This window comes from Lytechinus pictus, chromosome 17 (assembly GCF_037042905.1).
Source record: "Lytechinus pictus isolate F3 Inbred chromosome 17, Lp3.0, whole genome shotgun sequence".
Taxonomy (NCBI): domain Eukaryota; kingdom Metazoa; phylum Echinodermata; class Echinoidea; order Temnopleuroida; family Toxopneustidae; genus Lytechinus; species Lytechinus pictus.
Window position 1 is genome coordinate 23929243 of NC_087261.1, and position 22922 is coordinate 23952164.

Consider the following 22922-nt stretch of genomic DNA (forward strand, 5'->3'; position numbering starts at 1 on the left):
GTATTGTCTAATACACGTACAAAACCACAGTTGACGAGGGAGCATCGTACGAAATTGATATTAATGAGGGCTTATTTTAGCTTCTAATGGATTAAACAAAATGGCGGTAGCTTCGGGGGCTTGGTTTGAACCCTGGCTTGCTCTTATTGTCACCGAAGTGATGATTCCTTCAAATTTCCATTGACTTCGGGTTTTCACAGACCTCAGCACTTTTGCAGTCTGCCCTCTTTTCTCTCTTCACACTTCTTGTGAAGAAGCACGCATACACTGTGGAAGCGGGTACGTGGTAGAAGTGTAGTACAGAGTGCAAGTACAAAATGCACATGTACAGTGTATTCCACTACATTTCAACATGCCTTCCAAAAATAGGGAGAAAAAAAGTGGCAACAAATATCACCAAACCAGACTTTGCACCAGTAACAATCAACTATTAGCAATACAAAAAACATTTCATCAAACTCCACCAAAAAAAATTACTTCTTATTTTATGTTTGCCATATTCCAGTACAGGTACAGGTACTGTATACAGTGAGACGATGTTAAACTCGAGCCAGTTATTCTTTAAAATTTTATCAGTCATTGCGTCATTGCGCTGATGTGCGTATTGTCTAATACACGTACAAAACCACAGTTGACGAGGGAGCATCGTACGAAATTAATATTAATGAGGGCTTATTTTAGCTTCTAATGGATTAAACAAAATGGCGGTAGCTTCGGGGGCCTGGATAGTGCGTTCATAGGGAGATGCAGCGCGCGCGCAGGAAAATTGTGTACTTTTTATTCGGCGTGCAAGTTAATCGTAATGAACTAGCAAATCAAATGAGTATATCCAGTTATTTCGTAAATAAGAAAATCATGGTAAGTATTTTCATAATATATAGGCATTCATGAAGCGTTGAAATTACGATTGCGTATTCAATGGCGCACATTTAATATACCGGGTTTCCCTTCTGCTGCTAAAGGTGCCCGATCAATTCAAGCAAGTCCTCCTGGTAAAAAGTAATTCAGCGCACGCATGTCATGTTGGCTGAAGGCAGCACAATGTGGATTAATTTCTTGTCGAAGGAAATTTCGCAATGGCGAGAAATCCAACCCATGACCCTTTGTTTCAAGGGCAATAATCAGAACCATCATATCACAACGTTCCTCTTGGGCCACTAACATTAGCATTGATCTTCTAACACCATTCAGCTGGATGAACTATTGTTTAAATTTGACAAATTGCTAAACTTGTAGACCAAATTGGTAATAAGACCAAGTGGGGATTAGTCCAAGTGAAGTGTCAACTAAACGCAATACCGTATTGATAATAGGACAAATACTTTTAGCGCATTGTCATGATTGTGGTATACGGCTGTACTAAAGACCAAATGATCATGATTTTCGACCGAGCGAATATGAACAAGCTGTCCCAACCTTATGAACTAAAGCGCTGCCACGTTCTGCACTTGGGCCTTTTCCAACGCATATAAGACATTAAACAACATTATGTAGGACTCTGATAAGATACATGTACATATCCGATTTTCATTAGTAGTTTGTTATTAATTAAGTAATGCTTAATGATAGACCTAAATGTATGTTTTGTTTCCCTCAAGAACGATTATTGGCAGAGGACAATGAGCTGTTGTCTTTATTGGTGAACGTTTTTCATGATACACTGGAATGGTTCGTCAACTCTGGAAATGGTTTTATAAGCCCACCTTGTCTACAATACTTCGAAGTCTTACGTATATTAAATGAGGTTTGTTACCATTTTTGCAAATACGTGATAATAATCCAATTGTTCCATTTTGTTAGCCCATCTCCTCAGTAAAGGGCAAGCCAAATTCATGCGATAAATGCCATACAATTTTTATTGTGAAAGTGACTACATTGGTGAAGAAAATATTTTAACATTTTGTACATTGCTTCTATTCTGTTCAGTCTTCTTCTTCATAGTGCCAAATTTACCTTGTACATGTTCGGGAAAGCAGTTGATACTTTTTTTAAATGTCAATATTTTAATGTTCACGTATTTCATTCCCCGTTGAATTGTCCTGCAAAGTTGTGACTTTTTTTTTTTGGGGGGGGGGGGTACGTGAATTTCATTTTGATATATGTATGTATTTGCATTTTCAAAATTATTCACTACATGCTCTTAACCTTTCGTCATGATTACTTGCCGTAATTATAAAATACGTAAAAATGAAGATTCAGTTGCAGATGCATTACACCTTAACTATAATGTATAATGTTGTTTTATTTTGAACACATTGGTAGTCAGGTCATTATGTGTATGATATGTGTTATTAGTATTAATCATCATTTAATACATACCCCACCACTCACCTATACATCCACGTATTTCAATTTATGAAAAGATAAATGAGAAGTATGGATACCCAGTGTCTCGTCGGCTATTCTGGCTTCAAGGCTTAGAATCTGGTCCGCACCTAGTCCTAGACATTATGTTGTACGCCATCAGCATCGAAACACAGCAGAAGGTAAGATTGGACATGAGTTGCTTTGACATGTTTAAGTGATGTTAGAAAAATGTGGCTCGTCTAGAGGGTACCCCCCTTTCTCTCCCCCCCCCCCACTCTCTCTCTCTCTCTTTGTGCCTTTGTGCGTTTGTGTTTGTGCGTATATTTGTCTCCAAACCGATGACGTATTTAACAAAAAAGGTGTATCTTCACTCCACCAGCCCGGGACAGTTTGGAAACGGAGGAGTTCCGCCTGTAAATAGCTGCAAATCGTGCTTAATGGCGCAAAAAGTACTTTAGAACTCTTTTATATATACCCCCCCCCCCCTAAATCCCCGTTCACTGGATTTTTCACCCACATGCACACAAAACTATGTCTAGTTGTCAGTTTCCTATATAACATGTGTTATATGCATTTCCCCCCTCCCCTTTCACCGTCCCCGTTGTGTAGGTGTGACTGTTCCAGAAAATAGCGAGACAGAGATGAAGAGGCCGTTATTTTTGTGAGACTTCTATGACAGGTGTTGAAACCTCGATACTCACTAGGTCGACGATGGAAACCCCCTCTCGACTTTTCACGCAATATTGTTTGCAGTGTGAAAAACACTCGCCGTGATGTCTCATGACTTTTCCCCGAGTCTCTCGCATCTCGAATTTGCGACCACGTATACGCGATTACTAAGATGACATTTGCACATGGACGTATCACCGAAAATTGCTCAAAATCGTGATTTCATGTAACAATCTAATAAAAAATGCGTTTCCAGACATCATAAATAATTTGCTTCACTGGTGTAAATCCGATTGGTGAACCTCTTTTTCAGGGGGGTGGTCGGTTGTTTCATCTCCCGTTTAAATAGCGTGACATCACGGATTTACGCCAAAGTGTCATTGACAATTTTCATCGAGAAAAGGGAAAATCTAGTGAAAAAAAGCAAAGGATAATCATTAGAAAGTGACCTGATATCGCATTTTTTCATTATTGTTTAGGACACAGAAAAAAATGAAAAATGTGGTTTCCAAATCCCCGGTTAGCACAAATGGAGCTTCATTTTGGTAGAGCTAAAGGCCCCCTCACATTTAACCGAATTGCCTGAAATATGCCTTGCGGTGGCTGGCGAAATACTTTTTTTAAATCGTCTTCAATTGTAACTGATAGTAAATTATATTTGCCTTTCGTGTTTGGGTTCATACACATTCTGAACTAACAGCAGCGATTATACAAATTTGCGCGGAAATTTTGAAATTTCCCGACGAATTGAAAAATCTTTTGTCATCTGTTTGAATTCGCATCCCTTATTTTGTTAGCGATCGTTCGTTTATCGTTAGCGTGTTATTGTTGCGCATAGTCCCTCATCGCGCTTTTGCCAAAGAGGACCGATTTTGAGAGAACCCTAAACAGCGAAGAGTTGATATAACCATATAAGACGAACGAACAGTGGGCAATGGTTTGATATGGCGTGCGATTAGAAACGAAGACGAGGGAATAGATCGGGCGTTGTTGTATGTTTGTGTAATCGTGTTGCTTCGTTAAGAGTTCTTTCGAGATCGGTCCACTTAGCCAACAGCGCGATGAGGGACTATGCGCGACAATAACACACGAACGATAAACGAAAGATTACCGCAGACTAAATAAGAGATGCGAATTCAAACATATGACAAACGATTTTTCAATTCGTCGGGAAATTTTAAACATGTTCAAAATTTCCGCGCGAATTTGAATAATCGCAGCTGTTAATTCAGAAGGTGTGTAAAACGATTTTTAAACAAATGCCTTTCGCCCGCGATCGCAAGGCATATTTCAGGCAATTCGGTTAAGTGTGAGGGGGCCTTTAAAAGCCGAAAAGCACTATTTAATGGGGTCGTACTTAGCATGCGTGAAATAATTTTGTTTCCGCTGCTATGCTATGAAAAAAAAATGGTTTGGATGTGTATACTTGCAACTGACCAAAATCAATATAATACCTTGTTTCTCACACATAGTTCTTCACGTTGCTCGATGTACCCTTTCTTCTCAACGTCAGAACAAAATGGAAGTTCGTGTCAATAGAAGCTGTGATAACCACGGTAAGGTTTTCATTTTGATGATGTGCTATACTGTATGTCAGGGCCCTGGGAACGATTTCTTTTCAGTGGGGTGCTGACATGGGCTGAAATCTCTCCTCAAAGGTGGGGGGACACAATGGCCCGTATTCTGATAGCAGGTTTAACTTAAACTCAGGTCTAAAGCTGTGGCTTAAGTATGGATAGCCAATTGTTACATAAATCACTACCAGTAGAGATATCATATTTCAGCTCATTTGGCTCTCAAATCATTCATAATTGTCTAGGAAGTATAAATAGATGATTGTCTTCACCATCGATGAATCAGGAAAGAGCACAGTAAACATGAGAAACATACACCTCAATAAAAATGTTGATACTTTTGGCTTCCCATACTTAAACCACAACTTTAAACCTGAGTTTAAGTTAAACCCGACTTCAGAATACGCCCCCCCCCCACACACACACACAAATATATATATGACAGTCACTTCTCAGCTTTATTCGTACAAAATAACATATATATATAATTAAATAGTGCGAGTGCGTGCTAAACATTTTGGAAAATGTCATGTATTTTGTCCTGAAAATTGTGAATTTTGAGTGATGTTTTCATCCTAAACAAGATGCGTATATAACAAATAATTACTGCGAGCGCGAGCAGATATTGTCAATATACGTTTTGGCCTGATCGAACAGGGACCTGTTATAAAGGCTTTTTGCAGTTACCCATGAATACAATACATATTACAACAATCAAATAATGCGAGCACGAAGAGCGAGCTGAAAATTATGACAATCCGTCCTAAAAACTGGAGATTCTAAGCCTTTTTTGTAATCATGAACAAGATAGGAATGTAACTATACACTTGATGCGAGCGCGAAGCGCGAGCGGAAACAAAATTAAGATATCAGACCGAAAACGCGACATTTTGATCACTTTTCTAATCATGCACAGGATAGGTATATAACTATACATGTGATGCGAGCGGAAACAAAATTGAGATGTCAGACCTAAAAAACGGAACACTCTATTCATGTTTTGTAAATCGGGAAAAGGATGGGCAATTGGATAACTATCTACATTAATACTTTGTGTGCGAAGCGCGATGAGAATTATTTTGATATTCTGATCTGAAACTTTAGAGTTAAAGCACGTTTAAATAAAACAAAAAAGCAAGCTGCGTATCTGAATAAAGACATAGATTAAGACCTCGAATCTGGGCATTCTAAATACATTTCTTTATTATTTTTATGAAAATCAATAATGCGAGCGCGAAGCGCGAGTTGAATTTTTTTTGAAATTCTGATCTGAAAAGGGTGAATTTAAGCACTATTTCGAGCACTGTGACGGAAATTTCTAAAGTGCGGGGGTGGGGTTCTTCCAAAACGTCGTTCATTTTCATTACATTTCTGTCATTCATTATACCTGCCAGATTTCCAGGGGGTGCTGCCTATGGAAAATAACACACGCAACACCCCCAATTGAAATTGCTTCATAGATCAGCACCCACGCTTCCCAGGGCCATGGACTATGTGCCATAATAAGATTCATGCCCAAAGCAAAACTTCATTACATTAATGTTTATGACCTAAACGTTTTGTGGCAAGGAAAACGTGGGGGATGCACCTATATTGGCTACAAGAAAAAGCTGGACTGGTCCTGGATTTGTGACGACCTAACCCCTATTTTGTATTGGCAGATTTCGATTTGTTTGTGTCTCACCTTTATCATGTTTATAGCAGAGTGAGACTATAGGCACCACTTTTTCGACGGCGGCGTCAACACCAAATCTTAACCTAAGGTTAAGTTTTAGAAATGACAGCGTAACTTAGAAATTATATGGACCTAGTTCATGAAACTTAGCCATAATGTTAATCAAGTATTAACTAACATTCTGCATGAGTTTCAGGCCACATGACCAAGATCAAAGGTCATTTAGGGTCAATGGACTTAGACCATGTTGGGGGAATCAACATCAAAATCTTAACCTAAGGTTAAGTTTTTGAAATGTCATCATAACTTATTAAATATATGGACCTATTTCATGAAACATGGACATAAAGTTCATCAAGTATTACTAGACTTCCTGCCTGAGTTTCAAGTCACATGACTAAGGTCAGAGGTCATTTAGGGTTAATGCACTTTGGCCAAGTTGGGGGTGTCTGTTGAATTACCATCATAACTATGTAAGTGTATTGATCTAGTTCATAAAACTTGGACATGAGAGTAATCAAGTATCACTGAACATCCTGTTCGAATTTCAGGTCACATGACCAAGGTCAAAGGTCAATGCACTTAGGCCATGTTGGGAGTATTTGTTGAATAACCATCATAACTCTGAAAGCGTATGGATCTAGTTCATAAAACTCGGACAAATTAGAGTAATCAAGTATCACTAAACATCTCATGGGAGTTTCAGGTCACATTACCAAAGTCAAAGGTCATTTAACTTTGACCATTTTGGAGGTAATTATTATATGGCTGTCATAACTTTCAACGTTTATATATATAGTTTATAAACTGTGGATATAGGGATAATCAAGTATCACTGACAAGTCTTAGGTCGCATGATCAAGGTCAAATGTCATTTATTATCAATGAATGTAGTATTGTATCATTATATGAATGGTGTTTTCTGTGAATAATTATTTTATAGTAGTTTGTAAAGTCAGCACTGCTGCTATATTGAAATCGCGTGATGCAGGTGAGACTGCTAGAGGCGCTGCACTTGTTTAGTTATTATCTTATTGTCTCGCAAGTATAGCACAACATGACTACAGGCTCCGATTTTCCGACGGCGACGTCGTGGTTAAAATTGTAATCGAGATTACTTCATAACTTTATTATAAAGTATATGGACCGGAAGAAACTTTGACTCGGTATCAATGATCATTTTCAATGACGTTCGGATCACAGGACCAAGGTCAGAAGTAATTTTATTGGGCAATGCTAACTCAACCATAATACTCGGGCAATCATGCTGACATCTTTTAAAAAGGACCGAAGCCCAATAATTATGTGAAAATGTTATCCACTGAAATCAAATTAAAAAACATTTTCAAAGCTATTGACGCTGATGGCATCACCGACTGTTTTCTGTTTTTTCATAGGAACGCCATATTGGAAAGGCAGATGAAGAAAACCGCGTCAGAAGAGAGGCCCCAGCACCAATCATACCAACGAGTCTTCAATTCGACGTCGATCGCGATAATATCGTCCAATCGGCGATCAATAACGTAGATAAATATTGGAACTGTGAGGACAATTCGGAATCCGTATGTGTATGGCTGATGCCCATTGTCGTCAACTTCAGAAGGGAGTCAGCCATAGATTTGGGAGGTCCCAGTAAGGTAACAAGTAGTCTAGCTCATGGTTCTTTTTAATGGTTTGTCTGCAATAGCGTAATTAGCCAAACATTTTGAGGGGCCAAAGAGAGCGTATGTTGCACCACAAATAGACGCCCCTGCACCAATTGTCGTCCCGTGACAATTTGTGCAAAATTTGACACCACATGAAGTCATCGCCTCGCCACAATTTGTGCTGCACGTGCCGGTCCTAATTTTGAAGCATATTGCGCCAATTTGTGTCGGCAAAAAAGAAACCTTGAACCGCAAATTGTCTCCCATTACACAAATTGTATTCAACCACCAGTTCGGTGTGTAGTGTATATGCGACCTGGTGTGGTGTCGTCATTTGTTTGTGGTAAGTTTGTGTGCGTTGTGTTAGAGGTGAGTGTTGTGTTGGTAAGTGCGTGTGTGTGTGATGGTGGGTGCGTGTGTGTGTGTATTATTATTTTTTTTTATTAATATTCTTTTTTTTTTTTTTGGGGGGGGGGGGGGGTTACATCCACTTGGTCTAGCAGTAGCAGTTGGTAAAACTCTCTGATCGTCTAATATCATACGAGCCAAAAACGTTTGCTCCTGTAACTGCTTGGTCTAACTTCCCATCTGGTCTATGTACATGAATCGGTTGAATATAATTGGTCAGTACTCATTGCCGAATCGTCGAATAGCCAAATTGTCTAATCGCCTTTTCGTCTAAATCCCAAATAAATATTTCCAGTCTGTTAGGGGAATTGACCAAGTAGTATTAGACCAATTAGATATTAGACCAAATAGAAATTGGACCAAATGGAAATTAGACGGAAAGGTAAATAGGCAAAATGACAATTAGACCAAAAGGTAAACTGGTTGTAGACGAAATTGAATTTTCGGCTAAATGGCTATTAGTCAAATCCGGTTTAGACCTACTGGCGATTTACCGTGGGGCGGGGCTAATATAGAGAACAGCAGCAGAGCCCGCTGAAAATTTGTTTTTTATCCACTTGGTCTAACAGTTGGACTAATTCTCCGCTTTTCTAATAACACATGGGTTTAACCCATTTGGTCTAATTTGCAATTGGTCTAATGTATACTTGGTTTAATTCTAATTTGATGCAATGACTAATTCGTCTAATAGCCAAATGGTCTAATTGCATTTGCAACTCTTCATGACCCATTTTGTTTGTTTGTTAAGTGTTAAGTGAAATGGGGCCAATTTGTGGTGTCCCCTTCTCCTCAAATTGTCGCCTAAATGAGGCGACAATTTGTGCAGGGGTTACAATTTCAGGTGTCAAATTTTGCACCAATTGTCGGCAATTTGTCGTGGAACAAAACGGGCAAAATTATAAAAAATAGTTGCGAGCGACAAAAATTTCGATTTTTTTTTTTTTTTTTTTTTTTTTTTTTTTTTTTTTTTTTTTTTTTTTTTTTTTTTTTTTAATTACAAAAATCTAATTTTATTATAGATTTTTACATAATTATCATACAAATATTATATAAATAATTATTTTTACATATTCATTGTCCTTCGCATGCACATATCCTACTAGATTTACACACACAGAACACACATACATATACATATATATACACAACAAAAAAAGTAAGTCCCCCCTTAAATAAACATCAATAATTTCCGAACCAATGCGAGTTTTCAATATATTTTTACATGAGCGTGTAGGTAATCTTATAAGCTATCCTCTGAGTAAATGTTATAGACATATTTTACGTCATGCTTCAGTGAGCACCATCAGAAGGCAAAAATGTCACTTTTCAAAAGTCACAAGCCGAATATCATTACTTTGATTCCATTTTATTGGAACTAATTCTACATTCTCATCATGAAAAATAGTCAGAAGGCTTGTAAAAGGTACTTTCTAAAAGACGATACAACTTTTTTGGCAAAATTTCACGGTTGAATAAACACAAGTCCAAATTTGCTATAATTTGATTTTTTACCCATTTCTAGAAATAAAAATGATAGAATATGATGACAGTTATTTTCGGGAAGAGTATCTTCAGCAATATTCATCATTTCACGGTTCAATAAACATTTATTGAATTAAAAAAATACGATTTTCAAATATCATAGGCATGTATTGTTTCATTTTGGTAACTAAAAATGATATTTTCTCAACTTTTTCGTTATGTTCATGACCAATTAACATGCTTCAATGATTCAAAGGCGTTTAATTAAACGTTCACGCTTGAATGAACATGTGGAATGTGATTAGCTCTTTTTTACGTTATTGGAAAAAATGCAATTTGTAACTATGGATATCTGTCACAAACCTCCATGCATAGTTCATTTGATTTGATTTTTATGAAAATCCCGATGTTTAATGCATCAGTGAGCACACAATATTAAAAAATTATGCAAATGAGAAGAAAGTTCAAGGCCTTGGCCCCACTCTGTGCCGTATCGAATGGTTATTTTGGTGTGCGCGCCTTTTGGATAGTGTTACTCTGAAGCCATGTGCGAAGTTTCATGAAATAACTGTTGGCAGAAGTAACAGCAACCGTCCATGAAACAAACCCTCATTTCATATTTGTTAAAATTTTGACTTCCTCTCTCATAGACTTGTGTACATTATGGGTGCAAACGTTTAAGAATACGTAACCCCTTATTCAATATGGTGGAACTTTTTTTAAAGGCTCTCTTTAGCAATGTCATTTGGTAGTAATGTTTATAAACCCATGGGCAGAATTCTGTGCAAAAATGAAATCGATTTGTTTATTTATGGATGAGTGAGCACGCATCAAAGTAGGAAAATTGGTATTTTCAACGTCACAGACTCATTTTAAAGGGTAATAAAGTGGATATTGGGGGCAAATTCGGTTTCAAATGTGACTTTAATTGCTGTGATTTTATTATCCATCATTTCTATCACCACGCAATTTCCGAACTTTAAACATTTTCATGGTTGAGCGAGCACATTCGAAAACTTAGGAATGAATACTCTTTATATTGCATAAATGTATTATTTCCTAACAATTTCTCATGATCAGTTTAATTTATGGACAAATCAGTGGTGGATCCAGAATTTTAAAATGGGGGAGGGGCCTATAATCGGGGGAGACACCAACATTTTCAAATTTTAGCATGATCTAACAAGTTGTAGAGGATATTACCATAAACCCCTATCATAATATATCACAATACAGGGGCCGCGGAACGGTTTTCAAAGTGGGGGGGGGGGGGGGCTGACCATGCAAAAATCACAATCATATGGTCATTTTTACATTTTTGTACATGCTTTTGGAAAAAAAGTGGGGGAGGGGGGCTGAAGCCCCCCCCCCCCCCCCCGCTTCCGCGGCCCCTGCAATACATTGTGCTCACTCAACCATGAACATACGATATCAAAATTGTGTGTGGAGTGGCTGAATGATGGATAGTAAAACAGCATAACACCATAAAATTCACCTAAAAACAACTTATGCCCAACTTTGTATTTGCACAATCTGAAAAACGACTCTTGTGACTTTCAAAAATGGCCATTTTTAATTCAATCTTTAATTACTCATGCATGACTCAACCGATCAATTTCATTTTTCACCAGGAGTTGCCTAATGAGTGTAGAAAACAACCTACGAAATATCATACCTCAAAATAATTTCGTTCAAAAGTTACAGCAATTTGATTTAGGGGGGACTTACTTTTTTTGTTGTGTATATATATATATATATATATATATACATCTTCAGATACCTGAAGGAGGCCCAACTAAATGGCCGAAAGCTTGTACTAATAAAAGTTGAAGAAATCCAGGCTACGTCTCTAGCTTCAATGCTTTTTGAGCTTCTTTGCCAATATATATATATATACATATATATATATATATATACAGTTGAGGCCAGAAGTTTACATACACTCATAAAAATTAAAGAAAAGTTGACACGTGCCAAACATCATAAAAATTACTATATCTTATACAATATTTGTGCTATCATGACTAATTTGATATCAAATGAGTATGTCATGTCCCTTCATCGCATTGCTTTGTCATCAGGAGCTGAAAAATACTTAGGTGTGATTTCCCCCAAAATCTTCATATTTTAAACAAATTAAAATTAGAACTTGACATATTTGTGCTAGTTACTTCTCAACACAAACATTTTAGATTACACTGTTTTGTTCAATGCTGACATAATGCTGACTACTACTACACCCCTATTTAAGGAACTCCACTGGCTACCTCTATTCCAACGTATTCAGTTTAAAGTCTGTTTATATGTATACAAAACTCTAAATCAATTGGCACCTGAATATCTTAATAATACCATCAAATTATACACACCCTCTCGTAATCTTCGTTCAATTACTGACACATGCAGACTTTGCATTCCCTTGTCAAAACTCTCCTCTGCCGAAAAACGTTTTGCTGTAGCAGCTGCCAAGACTTGGAATGTTATCCCTCTTTCTATAAGAAATGCTTCCAGTGTTCTTGGCTTCAAATCTTCCCTTAAGACATACCTTTTTCCTCAATAATTAATTTCCCTTTTTATCTTGAATATTGTATTTATTAAATTATTATTCATGTTAGATTATTCATACTTTGTACGCGCTATGGTAATTTTTGTTTTTAGCGCCTCTAAATATCCATTATTATTATTATTATTATTATTATATCATGATATAAAATGTAATATAAATCATAGATTTGATATTTATGTATTTCTATGAACCAATATTTGAAAACATAATAACAAACAATAGAATATATTTGGCACGAATGTTACCTTTTTTCACAAATAAAATTTCAACCTGAAATATACCTTATTCCCAACGGTATCCCAATCATGTGAAAAAGATGAATACGCTCTTTCATTTTATACCAAATTCGTCATGGTAGTATGTATATTTATAGTAAAATTTACAATGTTTGGCAAGCGAACGAATTTCCCTGAATTCCATGGATGTATGTAAACTTTTCGCCTCAACTGTATGTAGGCGACAAAATCATTGCACAATTTTGCCTGCATGCATTTAGTGAATATCGTTACCTGACATTAGAACACAGCTGTATATTGTAATTAGTTGCATATGGGCTTTGTCTTAAAATATTTCAAACAACGTTTTCTCTCCCTCTCACACACATCTTTTCCCATTCCTTTTGTTTTTCCTGTAGGACTTCTTCCATCATCTTTTCTCCGCTTTGCTGGATTCAGGTATGTCAATGTTTAGGAAGATTGATGAACAAGCTACGTCAACAGATGTGTGGTTCAACCAGGTAATGTGGGCAAATAAAGTAAAAATAAATGAATAAATAGTATAAATAAATGAATACTTAACAAATACATAATAATGATAAGTTAATTCGTTGTATCTTATATGTTAACGTTATATAATTTCCTTCAAATACACGTATCTTACCGATTTAAATGTCTCTAATAAATGAATGAATAAATAAATAAATAAATAAATATGCTGATAGCTTTTGGGAGTCACAAGTTGAAATTGTAAATGTTCCGGAGGTGCTCTCTGGACAACTGAATAGTCGTTTGTGTAAAAACGCTGTGCATGTCCGCGTACATATATGTGAGTGACAAGGCCACACATTAACAGGTATTATGTAACAAATGAAATAATGATACGATTTAGCTATGTAATACAATCTGACAATCGCGGAGGTGTATTTCGACAGTGCGCAATTAAGACTAGGTGTTCTCCGATTCGTTGCAGGGGTATTTGGATTACGATACCTTGGAGAAGATTGGACTCCTATTTGCTCTATCAATCTACAATGAAGCTGTCACTACTGTGCCCTTTCCCGAGCAACTCTACGAAAAGCTCCTCTCAAACAGGTAAGTATGCACCTTCGAAACCCCGATGCAAAACTAGTAAAACTCGAAACAGGGTGCAATCCCAAGTTATCCCCTTTTTTGTATTACATGTATGTGTTTTATTAGTTTTTTTTTCAATCTGATATATAGGCTAATCGGCACTATTTACATTGTCGAGTAATTAAAAACAATTTGATTTCAAATACAATAGACAATCATAACAACATAGAAAATAAATGCCCAATAACTTGTGCATTTACACGTAACTGGAAGTAGTCATAGAGTTATACACTACGTACCATCCCCCTTTCGTCATATTTTAATTACGTCTATTTGAACTATAGTGTTCCACGGAAAGAGGTTGGATGAATAAGAGTTATCTACCAAAATTACGATATTTATCTAGTTTTCGTTCACTATTCAGTATCTTTGAAAATATAGCAAAACATAATCAAGATAATTACAAAGAAAAAATAAAGAAAATTACAACGAAAAAATAAAGAAACTTACAACTATGCACAGTGATACAAATATCTAGAGTGCATATATAGCACACACGAATACTAATAGTCAAAAATCAAATTTTATCATTAATCATTCGGCATACTCACATTATTTTGTTGGACATGTAACATATTTGCTAATAAAAAAAAGTTGTAATGCTAATGTTGTAGATTTTATACAGAGCACACGTGCCATTCGAATTGACGGTTAATAAACTTTACAGCCATACGATAAGATGGTGCAATATGATGGATATCGAGCACTTACCATGCTGACTGACAAATAGTCGTATTAAGAATGACATCCAGGCAGTGGCGGATCCTGGAGGGGGAGGGGGTACATCCGACCTGTGCCCCCCTCCCCCTTGAAAACCATAGTCAATGGCCCGTATTCTGAAGTCGGGTTTAACTAAAACTCAGGTTTAAAGTTGTGGTTTAAGTATGGATAGCCAATTGTAACATAAATCACTAACTGTAGAGATATCATACTTCAGCACATTAGGCTCTCAAATCATTCATAATTGTCTAGGAAGTATAAAAAGATTATTGTCTTCACCAACGATGAATCAGGAAACAGCACAGTAAACATACGAAAAATACAACTTAATAAAAAAAATGATGTTTTTGGCTTTCCATACTTAAGCCACAACTTTAAACCTGAGTTTAAGTTAAACCCGACTTCAGAATACGGGCCAATATGTTTAATGTATATTTACCTTTCATACACTAATGTGTCCCCCCCCCCCCCACTTGACAGTTTTTCTTTTCTTTCTTTCTTTCTTTAATTTTTTTTTTGCTTGCTTGCTTGTCATATTTTCCTACGAAAGTTGTGCCCCCCTTTGGAAAAATCCTGGATCAGCCCCTGCATACAATAGCTGTTGCTACTATTAATATGATTAAATTTTGGCATACCAATATAAAAAGGGATCTTGGAACCCCTGTGTTCACCTCCCGAATATTTCCCCTTTTATCCGCAGGGATCCAGACGTTTCTGATCTAGAGAAAATGGACCAAGACTTTGTCAAACAGCTCCACGGGCTTCGTGAACTAAGGGAGGAAGATGTTAACGCGCTGGAATTGGACTTCAGCGATCTCCGTCCAAATGGAGAGACAATAGATGTCTCGAAGGAAAATTTGTGAGTTGTTACTCCTAGTTTAAAAAGAATCATGAAAGCATAAATGGATCATGAGTGCGCACACATGACCAGGTAGTCGTTTTCTATAACGCATGCTTTAATATAGCGTGTTTTTTACTGAAATTCTAGCAATACTAATGATGCATACTACTTTCGATGTTTTCAATTTGCACATAATTCATGGACACATTTTCATGACTGACTTTTTTTTTTCGTTGCACTGTCATGACTGTAGGGAAGAGTACATCAATGAAATGGTCAATAAACGCTTGGCCATTCCGCAGCTTACGTCCTTCGCCAAGGGATTCAACAGGATAGCCTCGAATACACCTCTACTGAGAAGTATATTCAAAGCAGAAGATCTGAGAGATGTTGTCCTGGGAGAAGAACTGGACTGGAATGCTTTCAAATTTGTAAGGCATTTTTTAGATTTTTTTTTGAAAAAAAGGGAATAAAATATTGAGCAAATATAATCGAATGAATGGCTCTTTAGCTAAAAGTTTGACAAGAACAAAAATAATCAAAAGCTGTAAGGGTTGAAGATGGTCTATAGAATCATAGAGAGTTATTTAAGTGAATTATTTTATAGTATTTACGAACATCTAGATCTAACAAAGATAAAGTGGCCTTTTAATATGTTTTCAACTGTTGTTTCCCTGGGATAAATCTTGAGATTTGATTTATTTCACAAAGCATCCCCTCTTGGCATCTGCTGTTCTTTCGAAAGGATCATTTAAGCATCAATTTTCCGGATTAAGAACTTGATAAAAGAAACCTAAAGAAAGAGATTGTATTCCACTTTTCAAAAAAATGCTTAATAAAACTATAGATATTATATTTTGAATGCCCTATTAAAAAAATCGCAAAATGTATTCATTGTAACATGAGTCTATGACATAAAACATTTTACAGATTATACTTCCGTAATTAATTTGAAACGTGACATGGACTTTGATGTGATTTGTATCGACCTTAAATAAGCTTTCATCTACCTCTGAACATTGGCACTTATTTTTAAGTCTAGTTATAGACCAAGTTCTAATTTTGTCCTAAAAGTATCGGAAGCTGAACATGTCCGAAAGGTGTTTACGTAATGTTTCGTATGTTTACTACGCTGATAACCCTTGCTCTATTGATGAGGAAATGTTAGTTATTATTCATGGAAAATGATTAATTATTTGAGTGTCAATACGAATCGATAAGACTCGATAGATTTGGCTTGTGTCATCAAATCGGGTAATCGCGTTGGGTCGAGAAAAGGGCCTCTTAATTTCCTGAAACGTCAGGACCAGTTTACCCGACCATTCGAGAACAGGGCCCCCTAAATTTCCAAAAGGTCGGGTCCAATTTTACCCTGTGTTATGTGAAAATCATAAAAAATATACATATATATAAAGGTCGGGTAATGGACCCGATGTTTCGGGAATTGAGGTGGCCGTTTTATCGAATGGTCGGCTATACGCGTTTACCCGACCCGACGCGATAGCCCGACGTAATGGCACAAGCCATAGATTAAACCTTTGCTGTAAGATATATTGTTTAAACTACAATTTAGAACATAAGTTAAGCTAAATCCAAGTTCAGAATAAAGATCAGCATATGTAATCAATTTAGCCTATAAAGAATACCCCAGCAAGTCATGCGGCATGCACCCAACGAGTCTAGATCTACAAGTACAGAGTTATAGGCCTATCTGACACAAATCTATACTGATATCAACTTTCACTTATTTTCCGAATATAAATTAGAGTGCTATGTACCAAGTCCCATACGTACCAGACCACCCGGTCATCAAGATATTCTGGAAGGTGTTTGATGAACTGGAAGAACGGGAGAAGAGACAGTTCCTCAGTAAGAACTATTGAAACTAAATTCGACGAGCCATTGATTAGTCACGACTGATTGATATACGTTTTCAGTAGAATTACTTAAGGTTATTCGTAAAATCAGAGGAGAGGGTATGACGTTTCGAACGATGTTTCAAAATTCTCTTATTATTTATGTAAGAATTATGATTTGGAATTTGATAAATACAATGACAGGCTACAATAATAAGTTATAGGCCTACATGTACACACACACACGCGCGCGCGCGCACATGAAGAAATGTTGGTTTAACAATTTCGCAAGATTGCGACAAAATAATGATGACGACTATGAAATACATGCAAATGTTATATGCGTTTACTTCTATTAGTATTATAGAATAAGAGTGGATGTTTGTTTGTTCAGCCAAATGTCTCTTACATTAGCGAAATCGATGATGTATTTGGATGCTACTAATGACATATTGACACTTGGCAAACTCTGGTTAGTACTTTTGAAGTAATTGATTAATCGGTGGCTTAAAAAAAAAGAAATCTTAAAAGAGTTTTTAACATGACTTGTGTGCTTAATAGCTTTACGTTACGAGCACTAACTTGTTATTCTTCTTTCGCTTTAAATTTTATGTTGTTGCTTCTTGCAGAATTCCTTACCGGCGCTGACCATGTTCCCGTCGGTGGCTTCGTTCCCTTTCCGATCCGGCGCTTGAACAACCTTGCTGACAAATATAGAAACCCTGTCCATCCTGACAAGTACCCAGAGCCTGGCCAGCTGATGCCCGAGGTCATGACGTGCAGGGGATTCCTATCCATGGATCTACCCGAGTACGAGTCCGAAGAGGACTTGCGTTTCCGACTCAAGTTGGCTATTCAGACATCCGGGTTCCACCGGGAGGGACAGCACGCATCCTCAGCCACCACCCCTTATTCGCCAATGCTGCGGCATGTTATGCGCGTTGGCGCACAGCTCATGATGGGTGGAAGGCGATAGTCCTGGCCTCGGGTTGTCCATTTGTACAAGTGTAGTGTGTAATCAAAACTCGAAAGTGTCCAATAGCTGGTCCCGGAATCGCGTCCCGAAAATCTGGACGGTTACGGCTCATATCCAAGCCAAGCGAACCACAATCCACTGACCAGAGTAATACAATGATTTAAAACACTAAGTATGGACTGATGGATGTCTATCACCGATCTTCGTATTCTCGTTGGCACCTAGGCCTAATTTATAGACCTGCAACACAGGGATATGGCGTGAAATGAATGTACTGTTACCACCGTGTGGGTAAGAGGAACATGCACGATATTTTAGATGATACGATGCCCGTACGTGCACAAATAAATATGTCAAGTAGAGTTTAATACCCGGGGGGGGGGGGGCACTTTTATTGACGAGTGGATACCATGCACGACCATGGGGTTTTGAAAAGCACCCTAAACAAGTATTTTCCATATTCTGAAAATAAGTTCCTTAACAGGTATTGACGTGTGAAACCCTAACCTAAACAAGTATTGGAAACAAAACGATGCTCTCGGCAAGCATTTCTTGAATTGACCCCCTAAACAAGTACAGCCTTATTAATTGTTATGTCATGGACGTCGGTTGTCGGTTTTACCTTTACCTACATCATCCCACACCTCGTACAAATCGTACTCTAAATACGTAGTGTTGACTGTTTGGGCAAAAAGTAAATCCTTTATAAAACATTTTTTCCCCTCACAAATTCAAGTTAAGTAAGAGAAAAAAGTGCAAATGGAATTAGAAATGATATTTACAATAGTGCATAAAAGAAAGTTCATGTCAATTTTTCAAAAAATTCGGGTCGCATCACGCTCGCATTATTGATATAGTCTTTAAAAATACCTAGTCTTGTAGAAATAAAGCTAACAGCTCACATTATGTAAATAAGTGAAGAAAATACAAAAGAAATGAGAATTTGATTTTTAAAGAGTGTATAACAGGGTTACAACCATGAAAGCCGATAAGAGCCCTGAAAATGACTAATTTTTAGATCATTTTTTTTCTCAAAAATTTGAGCTTGCGCTTCGCACTCGAATTGTTGATACAATAATTTACAAGTTTTAATCTTGTATACAATAAAGTTATAAATTATGATTAAGACTTCGGTCTTATAAGAACTACCCCCCCCCCCTCCACTGACAGATGTGGGTTTCGGAGGCCATGAATCCGCAAGAAAGTTTCACGACCAAGAAAGGATAAAATAAAGAAATGAAAGGGGAAAGGGTGAAATAAGATCTTTTAAAGATATATTTTAAAATATGTCAAAATCTATCATAAATTAGATTTTGTATTAAGTATTCATTTCATTCATTTATTCACACCTTTGTCCTTTTTTATCTTTTCTCTGTGTCTTTATCTCTCCTTTTCTTGCCTTCCTTGTTGTGTTCTCTTTCTTTCGGCAACTCATTATTCAGCCTCCTATTTTCTATAGTGTTTTAATACATGTACATATATTTCGTATGAATATAATTATCATTGAATAATATATCTAATTTAACAATCGTAATTCAAAGAATTATAAATGTATAAATACAATTATATCGATTTGTCTTCTATCGTTTTAAAGTAAACTTCATGTTATAAGATATGATGGCTGTCATGTGCAGACGTGTGGCTTATTGAATAAAAAAAAATACTATTACTATTATTAGGCCTACTACTTGTATTTGTGCTGTCCAATTGTCCCGAATTCGATTGACTCCACATTCGGAAAACCAAGCGGCAACTCGCGGAACATCTTTTTACATTTTCTCTTTCATTCAGCATCTTTTTTATTTATTTTTGTATATTTTTCCCTTTTTTGTAGTATTGCCTCTTCTTCTAATATATTATTATTATTATCATTATTATTAGTAGTAGTATGCCACCTTATGGGTGTGCATTTAAATCTTGCTGCTACCCGTCCACATCAAGCATTTTGGCTTCTGCTTTAGTGATTTTGATGATCAGTCAGTTTTGTAATTCCTTGAACAAGCATGACAAATATCTATGCCCGAAGCCCCGAACTATCGGAAAAGGGGTTAATTTTATTATTAATAATAACCAATACTTTTCTAAACTGATTGATCAAAATGTCAGAACTACGTTTAAAACAATTTTTGGTCTCGTTTTCTATGGAATAGGAAAGTTAACATAGTACTTCCTTTCTTATTTAATATCAATTTACAATAAACAACGGTTTTCTAAAATACCATTGTATTATTATTGTTTATAATAATAAACTCATTTCAATCTCCTACCCCCCGTCTTTGGAACAAACTCCCTCCATCTCTTCGAAACCTCTCTTCTCTTGACCTCTTCAAAAAACATCTCAAAACACACTTATATAACCATAAACCTTCACTTGTCTATGCAATCAACAGCGCTTTGTATCCTCTGGAAAAAGCGCTATATAAATCCAATTATTATTATTAGTAGTATTATTACATCGTATTTTACATTTTAATCGTGCATTGATTAGTGGATTTCGCTTACATTTTTTTTCATGATTTTGATATCATAATGATTACTATAAATAGTTCACAACTGCAATCTGGTCCTTTGGGAAAGGAATTTAACTTTTTTTTTAAGAACTGTCAAATTGATTAATTTTGATTAATTTCCTTGCGTCCACTATCTGTTACATGTAAATTGTTTCCAACTTAACAGAAACTTCTTCCGCCGTGGAGGGATATTTGACTTGCTATTGAGTTGGATTATTAAAAGGTCTAGCGCCATCACATGTTTTGTCCACTGGACGTAAACGAGAGAAGTCCTATATTCTTCATATCACCGTCGATGGAAACAGTATTATCTGTTTTTTAAAAATAATATTTAAATAAAATATTGAAGACGACGTGTTGATACTTTGTGTTCTGTCATCAACGCTCGTCGACGCTCAACCCAGGGCATATACGCTGTCCCAGACCTCGCTGACATGATATGTTGACGTCCTTGTAGATCATTTAAGGTCATATTAAGTCTACCACATAGAAACGTTGATTTGAACCAATAGAGAAGAATCAAACAAGCATAAAGCTGAGAATTTCAACAAAATAGGATGTAAAATATGAAAGTTACACTCTTAAAAATGTTTGGCAACATGCTGTCCACACAGCAGTTGGTTAAAGCTTTATGTAATTCTGGGTAGTTTTAAAACCAATGTGAGCTTTGGGTGAAAACTACACAGTATTGGTTGAAAACTACTAATATAAGAGTTCGATATGTTTTTTAAACCAATTCATTGTTGCGTGGAAAGTATGTTGACCAACATTTTAAGAGTGTATGACATTTCAAAATTTCACTTATTTTTCACGAAACAGTTGTATGCACCATTCAGTGACATGCACATGAGTGAGTCGATGATGCCCATCACTCACTATCTCCTTTTTTATGTTTGACTTATACATTATTACCATCTTTACTGATTTGACATCAATGACCAAGTTTAGGGAACCATAAAATGTTATAACAATGGTAATACCTCATTTTCAGGGAGGAATACAACTTTATTTCACAGGACAATGCGGAGAAAATTAGAATATTTCGTATTTCATATAAGAAAATACAAAAGAAATAGTGATTGAGCGATGTCTTTAAGCGAACATTAAAAATGTCATAACTTTCTTATTTTACATCCAATTTTAATGAAATTGTTAGTGTTATGCTTGTTGGATTTTTCTCTTTTTAAAATCCATTGTTGCTGGGGTGGACCTGCCCTTTAAGGATCCGTGTTTATATTTCACTGGGGCTTACGAGACTGTACTAGTCATGTCATTTTATTTCGTTCTAATTGAAATGAGTTGCCAAACTGTAGCGCTAACCTAAAAGAATCATGGCTAGCATATTTATAAATATCTCCGAATGGTTGGAGAGAGAAAACTTGGCAGGTAGAGGAGAATATTCTTGCCCAGTATGTGGAAACTCGAGGCATATGAAAAAAAAAATAACAGTAAAAGGGGACATTTCTCTGTTTCTGACTCCCTTGACCCCGGGGAGAATCACTTCTGCGGAAACTCGAAGTGATCGCTTGGCCTATTGCGGCAATCGCAGTGATCGTATAGGCCGCTGCAGCACTTGATTACCACTAATTTTTTAATATTTTTAACAGGTTGATCAACATTTCCTGTCAACTATCAAAACAATCTTTTATTTTCCTTGTTTTTCTCGAGAATAATACACTGATATGATATACTACTTCCTACTTTCTTTTCGAGCACTCTAAAAAGGTCACATTTTGGTAATGTTATCAAAACCTGCTCTAGGTAATTCCGCATTGATGTCCAATACTGACGATTGCCTTGGTAAATAGCTGTGATTAAAAAAGAAAAAGAAAATCTGCTACTGGTACCATTGGCGTATAGACGGTGACATACGGAATGAACAAAAGTAAATATATTATTATTTCTAAATGATATATCAGAATCCATCACAAAATTAGAATTTAATTTTTAAAAAGGCAAGGTTTTTTGCTCGCTCTCTTTGACTTATCGCGAATTTTTATAATTTTTGCTCCAAAAACCACCCATCCCCCACCAATTTTCTTGACATGGGGGAGAGTGAGCGAGATATGGGTGACAAATTAAATTTGAAAAAAAGAAGCCACCCCCCCCCCTCCGTTCTGTCACCCTGACTATGAAGAAAATCATGTGACAAAGTATTAAATCGTATAAACTTATCCGGTTTTGTTGGTGTTCATACATTTTACAAGGAAATTCATGAGGCTAAACAACTCGTGTATATATATATATATATATATATATATATATATATATATGTTTATATATATATATATATATATATGTATATAATTTTTTTTTTAATTTTACGTTAAAAGAGACGATATT

At 36.3% G+C, this 22922-nt stretch overlaps 1 protein-coding gene across 1 annotated transcript; it reads left to right on the forward strand.

Annotated features, from left to right (window-relative positions):
- The first annotated feature begins 1602 nt into the window (after window positions 1-1602).
- LOC129280056 (probable E3 ubiquitin-protein ligase HERC4) lies at window positions 1603-19741 on the forward strand. The gene is made up of 10 exons (XM_064112256.1): window positions 1603-1744; window positions 2364-2486; window positions 4449-4532; window positions 7623-7862; window positions 12962-13063; window positions 13516-13637; window positions 15097-15255; window positions 15491-15668; window positions 17004-17106; window positions 17723-19741. Exons 2-10 carry the CDS (start codon window positions 2451-2453, stop codon window positions 18067-18069), a joined length of 1371 nt encoding a protein of 456 aa, XP_063968326.1. The 5' UTR covers window positions 1603-1744; window positions 2364-2450; the 3' UTR covers window positions 18070-19741.
- The last annotated feature ends 3181 nt before the right edge of the window (window positions 19742-22922 follow it).